The sequence below is a fragment of the Anolis sagrei genome, chromosome 5 (assembly GCF_037176765.1).
Source record: "Anolis sagrei isolate rAnoSag1 chromosome 5, rAnoSag1.mat, whole genome shotgun sequence".
Lineage (NCBI taxonomy): Eukaryota > Metazoa > Chordata > Lepidosauria > Squamata > Dactyloidae > Anolis > Anolis sagrei.
Window position 1 is genome coordinate 129,423,397 of NC_090025.1, and position 19,639 is coordinate 129,443,035.

General features: G+C 41.1%; 1 protein-coding gene across 1 annotated transcript in view; it reads right to left on the minus strand.

The window, feature by feature from the left end:
- KCND2 (potassium voltage-gated channel subfamily D member 2) overlaps nucleotides 1-18,864 on the minus strand; it is a 350,315-nt gene extending 331,451 nt beyond the window's left edge. Inside the window, exons 1-2 of the mRNA XM_060777708.2 lie at nucleotides 18,423-18,864; nucleotides 12,488-13,644 (exon numbers count right to left, since the gene is read on the minus strand). Coding sequence (XP_060633691.2) covers nucleotides 12,488-13,602 — 1,115 coding nt within the window. The 5' untranslated portion in view covers nucleotides 13,603-13,644; nucleotides 18,423-18,864. The remainder of the gene's footprint in view (nucleotides 1-12,487; nucleotides 13,645-18,422) is intronic.
- Nucleotides 18,865-19,639: the final 775 nt, after the last annotated feature.

The following is a 19,639-nucleotide window of genomic DNA, read 5'->3' on the forward strand; positions in this document are numbered from 1 at the left end:
CCCAAACGCCTGGTCCCAAATCCATGTTTTTAATTTCCTTCCAAAGGAAAGGAGGGATGTTGCTGATCTAATTTCCCCGGGGAGTGAATTCCATAGATGAGGGGACACCACTGAGAAGGCCCTGCTCCTCGTCCCCGCCAATCTCACTTGTGATAGAGGTGGGGCCGAGAGCATGGCCTCCCCAGAGGATCTTAAACTCCGAGGTGGGACATAGAGGGAGATACGTTCGGACAGATACGCTGGGCCAGAACCGTATAGGGTTTTGTAGGTCAAAACCAGCACTTTGAATTGTGCTTGGAATTGGATCGGCAGCCAGTGGAGCTGACATAGCAGAGGGGGTGGTATGCTCCCTGTATGACGCTCCGGTGAGTAGTCTGGCTGCCTCCCGCTGGACTAGTTGAAGTTTCCAAACAGTCTTCAAAGGCAACCCCACGTAGAGTGCGTTGCAGTAATCTAATCGGGATGTAACAGTAGCCCGTGCTTAATCAGACACGTCCTGAGACCTCCTTCATATGCGCTCTAGCTCCCTTCTCGTATGCTTCATCACAGCCAACTCCTCGGTAAACCAGGGAGATGGTATGTCACGACGCAACATAATGGGGCGTTCGGGAGCGATCGTATCTATCGCCCTAGTCATCTCCCTGTTGTAGAGATCAACCAAGGCGTCGACAGAATCGCCAGGCTCCATGGCAGGAAGAACCCCAAGATTCCTCAGGAATCCCTCCGGATCCATCAGTCTCCTGGGGTGGACCATCTTAATTTGTCCTCCACCCCTGCGGAGATTAAGGGTTGCAGAAAGTCTAAAACTGATCAGATAGTGATCAGACCATGACAAAGGAATGGTGTTTTGTTCTTCCACTCTGATCATTCCACTGTCCGCCACAAAAACTAGGTCGAGTGTGTGTCCAGCCTGATGGGTGGGTCCAGATATAATTTGTGATAGCCCCATGGTCGTCATGGCGGCCATGAAGTCCTGAGCTGCACCAGTCAAGGAGGTCTCAGCATGAATGTTAAAGTCTCCCAGCACAACCAGGCGCTGGGAGACCAAGGCCGAATTGGAGACCACCTCTGCTAGGAAGGAAACTGGCCTTGGCTAGACCCACATCAGGTTGCTTCCCTCGTTGCTTTGTTCATCTCTAGATGAACTGTAGACTGTAAGTCAAATAAAGTGGCTTTTCTTTAATCCATTTTTTGTGTCTGGTTTCCTTATTTAATAGTTGGTCATCAACTGGTTTCTACCAATAATTTGACAAATTTATAACTAAGGCTAGTATAATTATTATCACTATATTGCAGATAGAGAGTTTTTGTGACATCACTGTCAAACTCCATACGAAGTTGAAGGTGATTGTGAATTGAGAATTCTTAACTACATGGCAGAAATTTGAGGTGGCTGTAAGTCTTTCTGAAATTCTGTCTGCATCGCAGGAAGAAGCATCATTTATGTGTGGCAGTTTCTGTTAAGCACACATGCTCTTGAAATGCCATCAATCTCCTTGATGTAGTCTCTGCCTCCATGTTTACTTTTCTTCAGCATACAGTATTTAAAATGAAACAAGCTACAAAGGTTCCCCCCCCCCCAATTTAATAGAACAAAAATAATTTTTGAGAGGTTTCTGGTTAAAAACAATGGCTTTTGCTCTCAAAGCAGACTGCATCTTTTGTCATCACAAAAGTATAGGAGGAAAATAAATTTCTGTCTTTTCAGCTAAAGGATTATTAAAACCCTATTATTTTTATATGTAACCCCTACTTGACTACTTTAGTCTTGTGTTCTGCAACCTTTACCAGATCTCATCATGCATCCTTCTATCTCTTCAAGCTGAGAGGTAGCAGTCATTTTCTTGGGTAATTGCTTCAATCGCATCACCTTTCCACTCTATCTTTCCTACCATATCTAATACAAAATTCACATTCAAGGCTCCTCACAAGGTTATTTCCAACCTACCTATCATCTTTAGAAACTATCAAGATGTCAGCACTCATCTTAGCTCTGCCAATGATGCCAGTTTTACAGCAAGTTTTGAATGAACTCGCTTATCAAAGAGTGAAATCAGACAACCACATATCATGGAATACTCACTGAAAAAATTTCTGTATTGGATTTAACCATGTGAGGAACCAGATGTGAATAGATCCTAGCCACATGCTGACATACATGGAGTGTTACCACCTGCTTACTTTCTGCATTGCTACAAATAATGAGCTTATCACAGATGTCTTAGATAACTTTAAAACACATTAATACAATAGGTGATTGCCTCTTTCATTGTTGTTTTGAATGAAGAAAGATTTCCTTGTTCTAACTCTTATTTTCTTCTCTCCTCTATATGTTTTTTTTAAAAAACCATATGCCCTATTATATCTTTAAATGAGTAACGGCTTAGGCAGGTTGTGTAGTGATCCAATTACCCATAATTGGATTGAAATTCCTTTTTTTCCTCCTTCAAGGATCAAGAATGTAGATAGTTTCAATTATCAGGGAGTCTGCCCTTCACCATGTTCTTAACTAATTCAAAATGTACAAAGGAAGAAACTGAACTACATAAAATGTCCTTACATCTGGAACAAGTTGCCAAAACCTAGATACAGTTGATCCTAGTTTTGTCATATAACTGTTGAACTCTAGTGCAACAGTTGTCATTTGGCTAGATATAAATTAGGAATTACTCTGCAGGGCTTGAGGCATTTACAGGAATGCTATTCAAGATAATAAAAAGGTAATAAGGCCAATAAAGTTTGCTGGTGAATTATGAACAAGTTGAGCACTTTCACCTATGCTTGTGAAATGTTGCTCATGTCAACAAGATATCAAATAAATATTGGATTTGGTGAGCTTATTTTCTATTTCACTGTGATGCACAATGAAAATTCCATTTCCAGCCAAAGGCATATATAGGAAGAATATTTTAACTTCTGATTATTATAGATTTCTCATGATTTTTGAAAACTCTCCTCACTCCTTACCTCAAGGAATGAGATACCTAATACATTTCAAATTCTTTGATTTTTCCCCCCTTGTCATTAAGTCTGAATTTACTACAATTCACATACTACAAAAACTGCCCTTAAACTGTTGAACATAAAATAATATGCTATCTGACATTACTGTAGCATGAAAGCCCATAATGCTACAGTATAATATTCTGATGTCCTCAGCATCATTTATTTTTTACTTATAATGATGCAACTTCCAGAACATCAGATTCCATCTGTTTCTAATAAAAAAGGAGTAAAACGAGATACTTGTTATCAAATGTAAGAAAATGATTGTTCAAGAAGCAGTTATGTTCTATTCACAAGGTTATTTCTGTTTCCCTTCTGTAGTCAGCACATACTCTTTGCCTTTAGCTTTGAAGTTCTTTATTGACTTGCTCTGCCCAGCCTTTCTCTCCATAGTGTTACTATAGTTTTGTCTACAGCCTTTGATCCTCCAACCATACCTACCCGAACTGATCAAAAATTTCCTGGCTTTTAAAATTACTTTTTTCTATTCTTCTTTGTTGCCCGCTGTGTCAGTGACTCTCTCCAAAAACACTTGCATTGTACCTTTTCTCTTTTTCCTTCATATCTTTCCTCCCCCATCTTTCCCACCTTAAAGCCTCCTCATTTTTCATATCCAAAAGTATACCTAGACATATGTTTCTCCATTTGCTCCTTTAGAAGCCAGCTTTTCCATACGTCTTATTCAGCTCTGGAACTCGCTGCCTAGTGAGATTAGGCAAGCCCCTACTCTGGCAGCTTTTAAGAAAGACCTAAAAACCAGGCTCTTCCGATGTGTATTTGGCGAGTGAATATATATTCCATTTTAGTCTGTCCCAATTATTTATTTATTTATTTATTTATTTATTTATTTTATTTACTGTATTTGTATACTGCCCCTCTCAGCCCACAGCTCTGTCCTCATGATGCACTTTCCCTCTGTCCTTAATGAAGGTTTAATCCCACTGTTCAGCCCTTTGAGTTCCCCCCTCAGAAACATTACCTATCTCATCCAGGGTTTTACCAATTTTATTGCTAGTACATTTGGTCCGCCTACTGTGTCCCATTTCTCTATCATGTCATTTTGGAACTTTTTTATTTTGTTATGGTATGTATTTATTTTGATGGTATTTTTGTTTTTTGTATTTTATTTTGCTGTACTTGTATTATGTTGTAATTTTTGGCTTGGCCTCATGTTAGCCACCCTGAGTCCCCTTCGGGGAGATGGTTGTGGGGTATAAATAAAGATTATTATTATTATTATTATTATTATTATTATTATTATTATTTGCATTCCTCCTAATTCCTTTCTTAATTTGTTAGCTTTCAGAGTGCCCTCCTTAAGATATACACACACATCTTACAGTCAGTTTCTTACTCAGTAATACACCATGTACACTGATTGTCCTACATGAATAATAAACATAACTTATAAAATGGTTGGATTCAAATGCAGGTGTTTGCAGCTAGATTAGTTGAAGTGGGCTTTCCCAAACTCTTCTTCCTTCTTCATTTTAGAGGTTTACAACTCTTTCAACCTTTAAAATGCTACACAGAATGTAAGAAGAAGTTGCTGTAAAATATGGTTTTGGAAGGAATGATCTACCACAAAAATATGCCCCAATTGTTAGAAGTTTGTTTATTTATTTATTTCCAACATTTCTACCCCATCCTTCTCAAGCCCCGCGGTGGGGGGGGGGGGGGGGTGGCATTTGGACATCATCTGCGTACAGATTACATCATACTCCAAAACTCCGGATGATCTCCCCCAGCGGCTTCATGTAGATGCTAAACATCGGGGACAGTACTGAACCCTGTGGGACTCCACACAACAACGGTTGTAGGGTTGAACAGGTGTCTCCCAATAACACCTTCTGGGACCATCCCTCCAGGAAGAACCATAGCCATTGCAAAGCAGTACCTCCAAGTCACATCCCTGCGCGGTGTCCCAGAAGGATATCATGGTCAATGGTATCGAAGGTCACTGAAAGTCCAGCAGAACCAACAGGGACACACCTCTCCTGCCTAGCTCCCGGCTTAGATCATTTACTAAGGCGACCAAGCCTGTTTCAGTTCCATGTTCTGGCCTAAGATAATTGGTGTCTACCAAGAACCCCTGGTAGTATAAATGGAAAACAATTACAATGAGAACTCTCTGCAAGCATTTCTGCAAGCATTTCTTTGTTCTGATCTTTATGAAATTAAACAGAGCTTGAATTTACAGGAGGGTGAGGAGAGATAATAAGAAATCTGCTTGTGTGTAAATTTAGATATCCAGCGCATCTCAGAGCATCAATTTTAAAAAGTAAACTTCTGTTGGATGTTCCCCATCTATCTTGCAGATTTCTAAAATCCACTATAAATGAAGGTGCCAGGATGGTGGGGGACCATTTATCGGGACTGACAGGACTGTGTTTTTTGCCCCACTTATTTGTCTCACATTTTGGCTCTGTCAGGAAGCGCCCTAGGTTCTTTGGCTTAGTGGGCTGGAAAGGGAGCTCAATCTTGGTGTTAGAATGGGGTTTTTCACTCTTCTAAAACTCTGTGGTTTGGGAGGAAGTGCCCCCAGGACAGACCTTTCAGTTAAGACAGGCCAGGGTAAGCCATCAAGATAGTCTGGATTGCCCTCAAAGTTTAGGTGCTAGTCCAAGGTGCTGGTTTATAGAGGGAGACAGAAAGGTAACACCTATCCTTCAACTAGACCCATTAGGTGGATTTGATCCCTTTTTTCCCTGCAGGTTGCAAAAATTCAATGAACAAATAATAAATGGCTTTAAAAATGGTTCCTTTATACCATAAACATGTTGCTGGCCTCTTATTTCATGGTGGAGGTTCAAATTCCATGACTAGAGATACTACACCAGCAGAAGACAGATTGTGAATCAAATTGTTTTATCTAGATTGTTTAATGCTTCTTTTGCTTATTTTTCAGGATGATCACATGCTGACAAATAGAATGAGTATAAAGGTCTGAACTCTGAATTCTAGCATATTATTCACTGCTAGAATACACAGTGCAATCCCATAAGTGTCTATTCATAAACAGATTTTACTGAGTTTTTAAAGGCTTAGTTCCAAGTAAGTGAGTATGTATTTGCAGCCTAAATGTATTTGAGGACACCATTGCTCTTCATCAGAAGAACTGAATATACTGAAGGTGTATCCTTGGGTCATGAAAGCTTTATAAAAGAATAAGGGTTCCACTCTTGAGGAACCAATGATGATGAAACATCTGTGGGGAGGAATTGTTTATAAAGAATATATTTTCTCTCTACTTTTTTCTTGTTCTCTATTTTCAGCCTGTTTTATCTTCATTTCATCATTTCATTCATGTGTAGATAACATTTATCATAAAAGCACCACAATCTGCTACTAATCTCCGACTAGAAATGAATATAAAGAAAAGCATAGAATTCTGATATGGATGCACCACTACTACACTTCAACAGTACTGCTGCTTTAAATCAGTGATTGACAATACTGGTTACTGGATATCATTACAGAGGAAAACCTGGAAAAGTAACTTTTGGAGTCACAATTTTGAGAATTCTTACTTAGGGGAAGGTTACTTTTTTTTCAATTCTGCTCCAAGAATGTAGAGATTTTAGACAATCTCTCATTAACTGCTGAGATTATTACCTGCAAGGTAAAATGTGGCATAAATTTCCCCTGGACTATTTTCAAAATTTCAATCACATTTCAATACTGGAGATCCAGAAGTCAAATCTCCAATCCTTGTGTTGCATTTGATATATTCTTCCATAGCCAAGCTATAACAACAGCATGAAATCATAATGACTTCCCATCATGTCATCAGAATTTGACTACAGAAGAGTTTTCATCAGAGTTTGACTACAGATGACTCTTCAAACTTACTCCTTGGGCTCTACAGAATTGACTGGTTGGTTATTTCTCCTATTTATTCAGAGAAAATACCCCTACTCCCCAAAGTATCCAATGCCAATGTACTTCAGTGATATTACATTACTGTCATCAGTGACTATATGAAAAATCTAGATAATAGCTCAGACCACTGCAATCTTTGGATTGATAGACAGTCTTGTGAGTGAACATGTAGATTCAAGAAGAATTTGTTCAGGAAAAGGAAAGTTTTAATGAGATCAAAAGAGTCCAGAGTTGTGAGCCACAAAAACATGATTACTTGTGGTTTTAAATATGCCTAGCTTTTGAAGAAAAATGTAGAAAAGAATAAATTGCATACCTAAGGCCCCTTCTAGACTGCCATATAATCCAGATTATCAAATAGGATAATCCATATTATCTGTTTTGAACTAGATTATATGAGTCTACACTTCCATATAATCGAGTTAAAAGCAGATAATCTGGATTTTACATGGCAGTGTAGAAGGGGCCAAAGAGAAATATTCCATTCATTGCTCCAGACAGTCTAAATCACATGCCTTGTAGAAAGAAAACCAACCCACCAACCACCAGGACTCTTTCACCTATTATAGCAATAAAGCTCTACAAGCCTTCTACAAGTGGAAACTAAAGTATTTTATACCTTTATGTAAATTGTGGTTCTGAAGAGTAAGAAGGTATTCCTCCCCAGGCTCAACCCTTTCTTCTAGAAAATGGTTTAGCTCACTTGGGAATTCTTGTTTCAAGGCCCTATGGAGCCAAAAATGAAAGAAATATACTGTATAACGTTTTACTTTCATTGGAGAAAAGGTGGAATATAAGTATAAAAATAAATTGTGTAAGCAGCGAAGAGCTTGAAAAGGGGAATTTGAGGAAACCATTTCCTTCCCAAGTTGTGTGTGTGTGTGTGGGGGGGGGGGGGGGGGATGAGTCAGTATGAGTTATGTTGAGTTCAGCTGATCCACATCCACTTTCAGACGGTCCCAAAATGCATTTCTTAAAGCATCCTAAATAGATTTTAGCTATGAACATGCTTAACAGACTGTTGGATCAACAGTGTATAAACTAGCAGGTTCTTAATATACATTCATGTGTTTCTTTTGTGTGTAAAAATCCTCAAAGTGCATTAACCTCTGTACTTCTGAATATGTTAGATGTGCCTTCGGTATACACAAAGTCTGCATTATTTTTGATAAGTTTATTTTGCTTTTAGACTGATACTCTACTCAATTTGCCATTAGAAGGAACAATATCAAATGACAGTTTAATATTTTCAGCACATAAAGCCTTCAGTTCACAACTAAGAAGAAACAAATGAGCATGTATGTTTTTAAAGCTTTTCTTTTTTTAAAAAAAAATCTGTTCATCTACACTTGGAGATAAATCAACCATAAATACAGATGGTAAAACCTGAAATCTAAAATGTATTATTTAGATGGTTATTTTGACTTATTTACAAAAAATCGTTAATATTTTCCTCGGCTGAAGAAGTGTGCGGTAGTGCATGAACTAATGAACCAATCAAACATGTATTTTGCTTATCTGTACTTTATCAAAGTTCTCCTGATAGATTAAGATTCCAAATCTTCAGCACTGAAGCACAGATCATGGAGAAGCTTTAGAAAATGGTGGGTTCTAATATAAGTAGCTGTAGTTATTACAAGTTTGTAAATTCTTGTAGACATATAAATTCCCATTTCAAGAAAGAAACCCAAGCATATCTTTTAGGATCTTCTTTGGCTGATTTCTTGATTTAGAGCATCATAAAGTGATATGTTCTTGCTTGTTAGTAGTATCTAATAAGAGAGGTAGTTACTATTTATGAGTACAAAGGCATGCATACTGTCTTGTCTTGCATTTTCAGACAACTGTTTACTTACCTAGCAGTCACACAGGATGGGAAAATATGGCTTTGTTTCCATTGTTATAACTTTTGATATAAGTGTGACTGTCATTCAGTATCCTTGCTGTCTCAAAGAAAATTAGGAATCACACCTAGCTGTGACATGTAGAAAGTCTGTTCTTTACTTATTTTCAACCCACATATGGTTTTATAGCATACCAGATAATTTGGGCACCTATTACACTACCATGTAACATTGAGATTGTCTACTTTGAACTGGATTACATGGCAGTGTAGACTCATATAATCCAGTTCAATGCAGATAATGTGGATTATCTGCTTTGATAATCTGGGTTACATTGCAGTGTAGAGGGGACCCTGGTGAGCTGTTATTACACAGAATAGGAGTTCTTTAACAATGCCCCATATTATAGCATTCTGTTTTGCTTTAATGATATTTAGTTGCTTAAAGAGTACCATTAAAAATCCTTATTAAGGCTTCAGAAAAGCTATATACATTGAAAGCAATACTATCTGTGTATAAGTGGACAACTGAATACTTATTAAAAAATCAACATCTGTGAGAACTTTTAAAAAGTTCATTCTTTTCTGTCCTTGCTTGGCCTTGTCCCAAAAGAACATAAGACCAGAAATAAATAGGGAGGTAGTGCTAGGATTTTTTTTTTGTTATTGCATGACATTTCAGCCACAAATTTTATACAGGTAACAGATATTATATAAAAAGACAAATTGAATCTGTTAATCTGCTGACATGTGTAATAAAATATCATAGGAAAATTCATTACTTGCAGTGTTTTAAGTGCTTCTTTGTCAGCACCTTCAAGCCAGCTTTAACATTAATGTTCATCTTGGTATTAGCAATTCCCCTTTTTACTGAGAGCATTAATAAGGTGTATAGTATAACTGGGAAATGGAAGAGGGCACATAGTAGAGGAGGAAAACTTACTAAAGGTACTTTAAAGGCAATGCACAAAAATGTTAACACTTTGCCACAGACTGTAGCACTGTCTGCCCATTTAAGAAGCTAAATTGATATTACTTATGTTTGTCCCCCTTTACCGGTAGCAGCATTGATGCTATAATTCAAACAAACATAAGAAGAAAAGGAAGAGGATGGAGAATTTACTTTCACCTTGGATTAACAAACTCCAAAACAAAGAAATGAAAAATTGTGTTCTTTTCAGTACCATGGACAAGGACAACCGGAGAGTCCTGCAGTCTTCTTAATGTTTCTTATGTGCAATGTGAGCCTGAAAAGTTTCCAACTAGGCACGTTACCTCAATGCTGTATGCTATCTTATGAACAATCTTTTCCTCTAACTCTACAATTAATAGTGTAATTAGTGGGAAAGTAGATTTTTCCCATTTTAACATTTTAATTCCAAACTTTCAGTACCATTTAATTACAGGATGGTTATAGCACTTTCAAGATAGGATTCTCCCACTTTCACTATATAGGCAATTTCTGAGTTACAAACATCTTAGTTATATACACCTCTTAGTTACAAACAAGGGCGAGACAACAGGAAGTGGGAGGAAATGTACTCCTAGGAAGAGAAATAAACTCCTGGAAGAGTTGTTATGAGGGAAAGATGTAGCCACTGAAACGTTATCACCAATCTTTGTTTCCACAACAATCCAACATTTTGAAAAACAAGTTGTCACAGAGACAGAAAGTAAGATGAAATCTTCTGAACATGGACATAAACAGTAAAATAAACATTTTAGGGATGTTAACCCTTCCCTATGTTATCCAAAACTAATTTTGTCCAGCTAGAGTTACACCTGCACTTACATACAAATTCAATTTAAGAACAAACCTACAGAACCTATCTTGTTCATAATTCAGGGACTGCCTGTAGGCATGCCCCTAAATTACCTCAAAATAGTGTGAAGGGTTATAATTGTAAGAGAAAATAGGAATGAAAAAGAAATGTCTGCTACCTATCTCCTTCCTTTAGATTATATCAAGATACTGCCCCTCCCCAAGCCCCCAAAACCAGAAAAATACTGAAATGGTAGTGACTGGTCTCAAGGCAGATTAATACTCATGCTCAATAATCCTTGCCAAGGCATTCCTTTTACTCTTACCATCAACCTTGTGACATTCGCACATTAGCTCTATCCTGACTGGTATGCTTTAAAAAGTGGTTCTGCCACCATTACTTCTAGTTTCAGACTAGTTTATAGTCGATCCATAGTTAAGTATTTTTCCATGCCATTGATTTCAATGATGCCGTTAAGTGCATTCTTACATCTCCAACAGAAAGCAATCAGGTTTAATTAGATATATTTGTCCTGCATCTAAAACTACATTAGAATGGATAGCAATAAGACAACTCTCTTTCCAACAGCATGGAAAAGACAGGTGTTTCTTCCCAGTAACTCCATTTCACTATATACTGCCAAAACACAAATTACTCTCCTGAAATAGTGTTTTCTCACTATTCAGAATTTGCTCCCATAATATCCTCTTTTAATTTCAATCAATAAATAACTAATTTGATGTCAAAATGTTCCCTTCCATTTTCTTTTAATGCTTTTCTCATGTTTTATGTATTGAGATGTGCTGTTCAAGTTGTGATTTTTGTGCAATCTGTCATTCTCTCTTTTGATACAGAGGGAGCTTATCTTTTTAAAATAATAATAAATAAAATGAATTATTGGCTTTGTTGGTCATAGATTTTAGCTTACCAGTTTTCATCAATGTCAAAATATTGTAAATATTTTTAATATTTCATTATGAGTTACTATATTGAAATGAATAGGGTATTTTCTTTGAATACATTATTCCAAGGCCTTTGATTAAAATGACAAATATGTTTCTTAAATTAACTTACCTCCTCAGGCCAAATCAGCATCATTGATTTCAAGAGGACATTAAAGTTTAACTACAATGTCTTTCCATTTACACTTCCATTTAAACTTATCTTGTGCTGTATAATATTCTTCCTTAAGCAAATACAGTTGCATGACTCTATCTTCAGAAACATATCATAACACTAGCTATTCATCCTCTTGATAAATTAGTATCCTTTCCACATACATTTCAACATGACAGGACATTTAAATGCTAATTGTGATATTTTCAAACTCATCAGCAGTTTGTATTTATAATTAGAATAATATTTCATAAACATTATGAAAAGTAACATTTGCACAATATCATAACATCTCATTTTGAGATGCCAATGTTAAGAGAGATGCATTTAAATTTATAGCAATCATGACAGTTGTGAGTACTGCATTGGCAACCCCCGCACCCCAAAAGTCAAGCAAAGTTTGTACATAAACTACAATACAATAACAAATATTATCTTGATATACAAGGCAAAGGAGAGCAAAATCATAATATCTGAACTCATGTCATCGCAGAGCACATGTCACTTCTTTTTTCATTCTAGCAATGAAAGGAAAACAGGTGGTACTACATTGAAAGGTTAATGCTGTAGTCTAATTATGTGAGCAAATTAAAATGTGAAAATTAGAGCAATCGACAGAGATCTTCCCATTATTGCCATACTGCAATACTTTAGATCAATTCATAAGTGGTGTATTGATGTATCAGCATTACAGACTGTAATGCTGATACATTACAGCATTACAGACTGTGTATCAGCATTACAGACTGTGAACACTTCTTTGATCAAGAGATAAGTGGGTGTCATCACTTTCTACACCACACTTTTAAAACCTATAAAAACACAACCCAGCTGTTAGCTATTGGCCAGCCAAAAATGAAACTTCATACAGACTTACCCTAGAGTGGTCATAGTGACAATGGTATACCAGAAAGCAGCAGGAATGCTGGTGAATTTGCTGGATGTTGAGCCTTTCTCAGCATAGAACATGACTGTAGCAAAGATTATGATGGCCATAGTAAGAGAAAACAGGAGAAAGCCAAGCTCTGATGCACAGCTTTTCAGAGTGTAGCCCAGGATGCGCAAACCCTGTGAGTGGCGGGAAAACTTAAAGATTCGGAAGACCCGGAAGACACGCAGTGTTACAAAGGCCCCACTGACATCCTCATTGTTGGTCATGACAAGACCAATGTAATAGGGCATAATGGCCACAACATCAATGACGCTCATGACACTACGCGCAAATTTGTAACGACTGGGAGCAGCCACCAGACGCAACAGATATTCAACCGTGAAGATCATGACACACGCTGTATCCAGGCAGAAGAAAGCTACATCATAGCGCTCTCCACAGGACAGCTCCTTGATGGCACCAGGACTTACCCCACAGGGTACTGTCTCCACCACGTTGGCAATGACAGAAACTGCAATGAAGAAGCCTGTTACATAGTAAAAGACCAGGGCCAGTGTGCTGGTGTGTGGATTCTCAAAGGCCCGCCACATCCTTTCCCGAGCTGTCATGGAGGGCAGATTGCATTCACCAGCATTATCCTGATCAGCATCATCCTGCAGACGTTCAGCATTTTCCCGTCGCCGATCCTTGTATTCCTCATAACAGCAATCGCCAATGATCTCAGGGATAATACCAAAGAAGGCTAACTCCTCATCATAGGCTGAAATGCATTCTTGACGGGGATAATGGAGCTTCCCTGTTCGATAAAAATTGAGGATGTGTCGGAAGATGTCAGGGTCCCGGTCAAAAAAGTATTGCTGTGTCTCTGGGTGGTAGAAGAAATCCCGCTCTGAACTGCCCAGCAGCGTGTCTGGATAGCGTTCCAGGGTATCCAGCCAGGTCTGGAACTGGGTGCCACTCACATTCAGTATAATGAGGGAGTCCTGGCTCCGCTTTCTCTCCTGTCGGGGGGCATTCGGCATTGGGCTTGTGGCCACTGGCATCCATCCTATGGCTGCTGCCCGAGCAAAAGGCAACCATGCTGCCACTCCAGCCGCCATTGTCTCAGCTGCTTAGTGGTATTGCTCTTGCTTCTACTAAAACTAAAAACAAATATATCAAGAGGTTAGGACATCAATTGTTTCAAAATAATAAAAAAAAATCTTGCTAATTTTTCTCTGTTCATGTTGTGTTATCTTCCTCAACCCTTCACTGCTCTCTCTTTCATTCATATTACTTAAGGAGATTTGAATTAATATTCTAACAGTCTATGAACATTTGTCACATATTCTTCTCCTTATATAAAGTGCATCCTTTCTCAATAGTTGGTGGCAATAAGGAAAGATCCAAATGTAGCAATGCAGAGCAATAGTCTCCAATAGTTAATCAGCAGCCTGTCAGGTCAGGTAAGCAGTAAGAAGCAAGTCTGACAGTTGAAAGGCACAACTTCTGGCTAGGAAGTTTTCTGTTCCAGACTGATTCTGGGAACTGTGTTTAAAATACCAACTCAGATTGCCTCCCACATAGTCCTACAACAGCTGGCCAGGAAATGAGGTAAGAGGAAAGACAAAAATCAGAGTTGCCTTGAGTAAATCTGTCCACTAGTACTGCTGGAGAAACACTTGCTGATTTTCTCCCCATTTCAGCAAGTTTAGAAAGGAGGTGTGAAGAATATATCCCTCCTGAATAAAACAGCTGATTCCCTTCATCCTGATCAATGATATCTTATCATAACAACCACTTACCATCTTCAGACTATTCCTGTTCTAAGGAAACAGGGCAGATGGATAATGACTGCCCTCTAACATTAGGAAAAAAACAGATTTAATGCACAGAGACACATGAAAATGGTACTGACAAACAGCATCCTTCTAAACAAACAGGTGGGTAGTTAGATGAAGATGGTGTTTGCGGGGGAAGTCTAACCTCCTTAGGAAAGATAAAATAATTAAAAAACATTAAAAGGGATACATATACTGTGGATACAGGTATAAATATAGATAGATCAAAGGGATATATATCTCAATTCATTCACAAGGGAAAAGCCACTTCTGAAACCTGGAGCAGAGGAGTCAAAATTTTGCTTGATGTCTGTCAGAGCCAAATTGTGGAAACAAAATAAGTAGTGGAAGGGAGACTTAGTAACATAATTATATTTTGTGTTATGATTGTTATTTAATTTCATTTATTCATAGAATCCTAAAGTTGGAAGAGACCACATGGACCATCTAGCCCAAACCCCTGCCATGCAGGAAAAACACAACCAAAGCACCCTGGACAGATGGCCATCCAATCTCTGCTTGAAAGTCTCCAAAGAGGGCCAACCTTCAACACTGGAGTCCATGGTCATATAAAATGAAATAGAAGAAACAGAGATGGTAGGAGCTTCTTTAAAGATCAGGCAGAAAGAAAACTTGGAAGTGATGTTTAGGAGGGAAAAGAATGAGGAAGATGGAAAGAGAATGACATTGGATTCCTGGAAACAGAGGCCATGATCTAATAGGACCCTTATATCTTGCATTCTTCCTCATTTCTTGTGCAGGGTGCAGCTCTTTGAGATACACACACACCCATTTTACAGTTAGTTAGTTTCTTACTCAGTAATACACCATGTACAGTGATTGTCCTACATGAATAATAAACATAATTCATAATTTATTTAAATGGTTGGATTCAAATGCATGTGTTTGCAGCCATATTAGTTGAAGTGGGTTTTCCCAAACCCTTCTTCTTGTGACAGCTTTTTCAGCCCTCTAAAATACTACACAGAATGTCAGAAGAAGATGATGTAAAATATCATTTTGGAAGAGATGATTTACCACAAAAATATGTCCCAATGGTTAGAACTTAAGATAGATTTGGTAAGCACTGTGGAGACCTTTTTTGTAGATGAAGGGTAGGCTTTTGGAATGGCCTCTCTAGGAGCTCTTCTACACATGCCCTAAAACACAGAAGAAACTGGGATAAAAGGAGGGAGTGGCTAAATGACATTTCACGTTTAAGGGGAAAGAATGGAGGAGATGGGAAGAGAATGATATTGGATCCTCTGGAAACAGAGGCATGATCTAACACTTGTTCAGAGGAAGGTGACTAAAATGATCAAAGGTCTGGAGACCATGTCATATGAGGAGCATCTTAAAGAACTAGGTATGTTTAAGTCTAGTCATGTCCAACTCTGCTGGGTGGTGCTCATCTCAATTTCTAAGACAAAGAGCCAGTGTTGTCCGCAGATGCCTCCAAGGTCATGTGGCTGGCATGACTGCATGGAGCACCGTTATCTTCCAGCTGAAGTGGTACCTATTGATCTACTCACATTTGCATGTTTTTGAACTGCTAGATTGGAAGAAGCTAGGGCTAACAGCGGGAGCTCACCCTGCTCCCCAGATTCAAACCATCAACCTTTTGGTCAGCAAGTTCAGTAGCTCAGCAGTTTAACCCACTGCACCACTGGGAGTCGTGATAACCATATATAAATATGTGAAGGGTGTCATAAGGAAGAGAGAGAGAAGACTTGTTTTCGGCTGCCCTTGAAACTGGGACTAGGAATGATGTGTTCAAATTACAGGAGAGGAGATTCCACCTGAACATTAGGAAGAACTTCCTGACTTTAGGAGCTCTTCAACAGTGGAACTCTCTGCCTTGGAGTGTGGCAGAAGCTCCTTTCTTGGAAACTTTTAAATAGAGGCTGGATGGCCATCTCTCTGGGATACTTTAATTGTGCTTTTCCTGCATGGCAGGAGGTTGGACTAGATGGTCCAAGTGGTCTTTTCCAACTCTATTATTCTATGGTTCTAGGACCCTTCTAGGGTGCTGTGGTGAGGAAGTGGGAAAAGAAGGAAGTCTGAAAAAGGTGTCTACTAGGGTTGAAAGGGGAGTGGCTGAGAATGAAGGGGGAGTCTTAGACCAGGCATGGCAAACATCAGCCTTCCAGGTGTTTTGGACTCCAACTCTCACAATTCTTGGGTTGCCCTAAATTTTCTGGGCTGTATGGCCATGTTCCAGAAGCATTCTCCCCTCACGTTTCACCCACATCTGTGGCAGGCATCCTCAGAGGTTGTGAGGTCTATTGTAAACTATGCAAGTGAGTTTTATATATCTATGGAATGTCCAGAGTGGGAGAAAAAACTCTTCTCTGCTTGAGGCAAGTGAGAATGTTGCAATTGGCCACCTTGATTAGCATTTGATGGCCTAGTAGCTTCAAAGCCTGTCTGGTTGCTGCCTGGGGATCATTTGTTAGGAGGTTTTAACTGGCCCTGTTACCTGCTGTTAGGAATTGTGAGAGTTGGAATCCAAAACACCCGGAGGGCCAAAATTTGCCTGTGCCTGGCCTATGGACTCCCCTTGGTTAGCACTGAATGGCCTTGTAGTTTCAAAGCCTGTATGGTTGCTGCCTGGGGATCCTTTGTTAGGAGGTTTTAGCTTGCCCTGGCACCCACTGTTAGGAATTGTGAGAGTTGAAATCCAAAACACCTGGAGGGCCAAAGTTTGCCCATGCCTGGCCTAGGGACTCCCCTTAATTAGCATTGAATGGCCTTGTACCTTCAAAGCCTGCCTGTTTGCTGCTTGGGGGAGGTGTTAGCTGTCCTTGTTACTGGCTGTTAGAAAGTGTGAGAGTTGAAATCCAAAACACGTGGAGGGCCAAAGTTTGCCCATGCCTGGCCTAGGGACTCCCCTTAATTAGCATTGAATGGCCTTGTACGTTCAAAGCCTGCCTGATTGCTGCTTGGGGATCATTTGTTGGGAGGTGTTAGCTGTCCTTGTTACTGGCTGTTAGAAAGTGTGAGAGTTGAAGTACAAAACACCTGGAGGGCCGAAGTTTCCCCGTACGTGGCCTAGGGACTCCCCTTGGTTAGCATTGAATGGCCTTGTACCTTCAAAGCCTGGCTGCTTGCTGCCTGGGGAATCCTTTGTTAGGAGGTTTTAGCTGGCCCTGTTACCCGCTGTTAGGAATTGTGAGAGTTGAAATCTAAAAACACCCAGAGGGCCAAAGTTTATCTGTGCCTGCCTTAGACTGACTCTGGGCAAAGTTGACCAAAGGTCAACAAGGTGCCTTGGGAGTAGGGCGACCTTAAGGATGTGTGAGAGAAGGGAAAGGGGGAGAGTGGCCAAAGGACTCCCCTTGATTAGCATTGAATGGCCTGGTAGCTTCAAAGCCTGGCTGGTTGCTGTCTGGGAGAAATCCTTTGCTGGGAGGTGTTAGATGTCCTTGTTACCAGAGGTTAGGAACTGTGAGAGTTGAAGTCCACCAAAACACCTGGAGGGCCGAAGTTTCCCCGTGCCTGCCTTAAACTGACTCGGGGCAAAGTTGAGCAGAGGTCAACAAGGTGGCTTGGGAGTAGGGCGAGCTCAAGGATGTGTGAGAGAAGGGAGCGAGGGAGAGTGGCTGTATTTCCGGCGCAAAAGGGATCAAGAGGAGGCCAATCGTCGCAGGAGATTATGAGCCACATGGAAAACGGAGGGCAGGCAGAGGAGAGCTTAAGCGGGGAAGTTCGTCGGGAAGCCTGACAGCGCGATGCGACTGGAAGATGACGGGGGCGGGGTCCTCACGTGAAAAAGAAATGCGGGTCCAGAGCCCAGCCCTACCCGCTCTCAGGCAACACGCGCCTCGCCTCACTCCCCTCCCCAATTTCTCCTTTCCCGCCCTCGCCACTTGATGCTGCTTCCTGAAGCTTTATAAAGCATTCCAATTGGGAGGGGTGTGTATGTGTGTGTCGAATAGGTTGCCTTCCCAGATGTTTCTCTTCCCCTGAGAGGGGCGGGAATGGCGTCGGGAGGGGGGCTCCCTTTGCCTTAAAGAGGCAGCCCTTGCCCTCTTCCTCTCCACCTCAAACCGTTGCGCCACCCTCACCCCCCTTCCCCCCCCCTCATGCAGTCACCTCACCTGGCAAAGTCTGTCCAGAGGAGTTGGCATGGAGTGGGTGGGGAGGTGAGAGAAGCAGCTCTTCTTCTTGAGCAGCCTTCTCCCCTCAGCAGCAACAAGTTCAGCGGGGAGGAAGGCAGGCAGGCAGGGAAAGGCAGGAGGGAGGCAGGGAAAGAGGGAGGCTCTCAATGCAGCCCCTTCCTCCTCCTCCTCCTCCTCGCCCCCTTGCTCTTCCTCAGCAGCCCGGCTCTTTCCAGTCAGTCAGTCAGTCTGTCAAGTCAGTCAGTCAGGCAGGCGTCTCCTCCGCTGTCCTCGCCGCTCTTCCTCCTCCTCCTCCTTCAGCCGCCTCTCCATGCCGCCTCGCTGAAGCCGGGCGAGGGGCGACGCGGCTGCTCTTTCTGCCGAGGCTGCGGCGAAGAAGAAGAAGAGGAGGAGGAGGCGGCCAATCAATCCCACTCCCTCTCTCTCTTCCTCTTCTTCTTCCTCCTCCGCAGCAGCAGCAGGTTAGGGCTCTTCGCCGCCTGTCACGGAAGGCGCGAGGCCAAGAAGGGGATGAAGCGGGACAGAGAGGATTCCTAATGGGAGCCTCAACCAACCAACACTGCTTTCAGGGAGTCCGCGCGAAGGGACGGACGGACAGCGCGTGGGAAACAGAAAGCCAGAGAGAGAGAGCGCGCGCGGAAAACGGGGGGGGGGGGGGGGGGGCTTTGAAGGCGCGCGCGAGGGGCTTTACCTCATCCTCCGCCGCGTCCCTCTCTCTCCCTCCTTCACACACACACAGTTTACACACTCCCTCTTTCTCTCTCTCTCTCACACACACACCCACCTTTGGGGTCTTAGAGAGCTTTTTTCTTCCCTGTAGACACGCAAGGGATATTACGAAAAGATAAAACCACATACATACACACCCCAAAGGCTCTTTCTCTCGTCTCCCCACAGACACCGCTCTGAGGATGCTTGCCATAGATGCAGGCGAAACGTCAGGAGAGAATGCCTCTAGACCATGGCCATACAGCCCGAAAAAACCTACAACAACCCAGTGATTCCGGCCATAAAAGCCTTCGACAATACATCAGACATAGCTTTTCTGAAACTTTGTACGACTCTCTCCCTCCATTTGTGTGTGTGTGTGGTGGTGGGGGTTAAACAAATTGCTCCCCCAGGCCCTTCCACTCAGGCATATAACCCATAATATCCCACAATATTTGTTTTGAACTGAGGTCCCTTCCACACAGCTG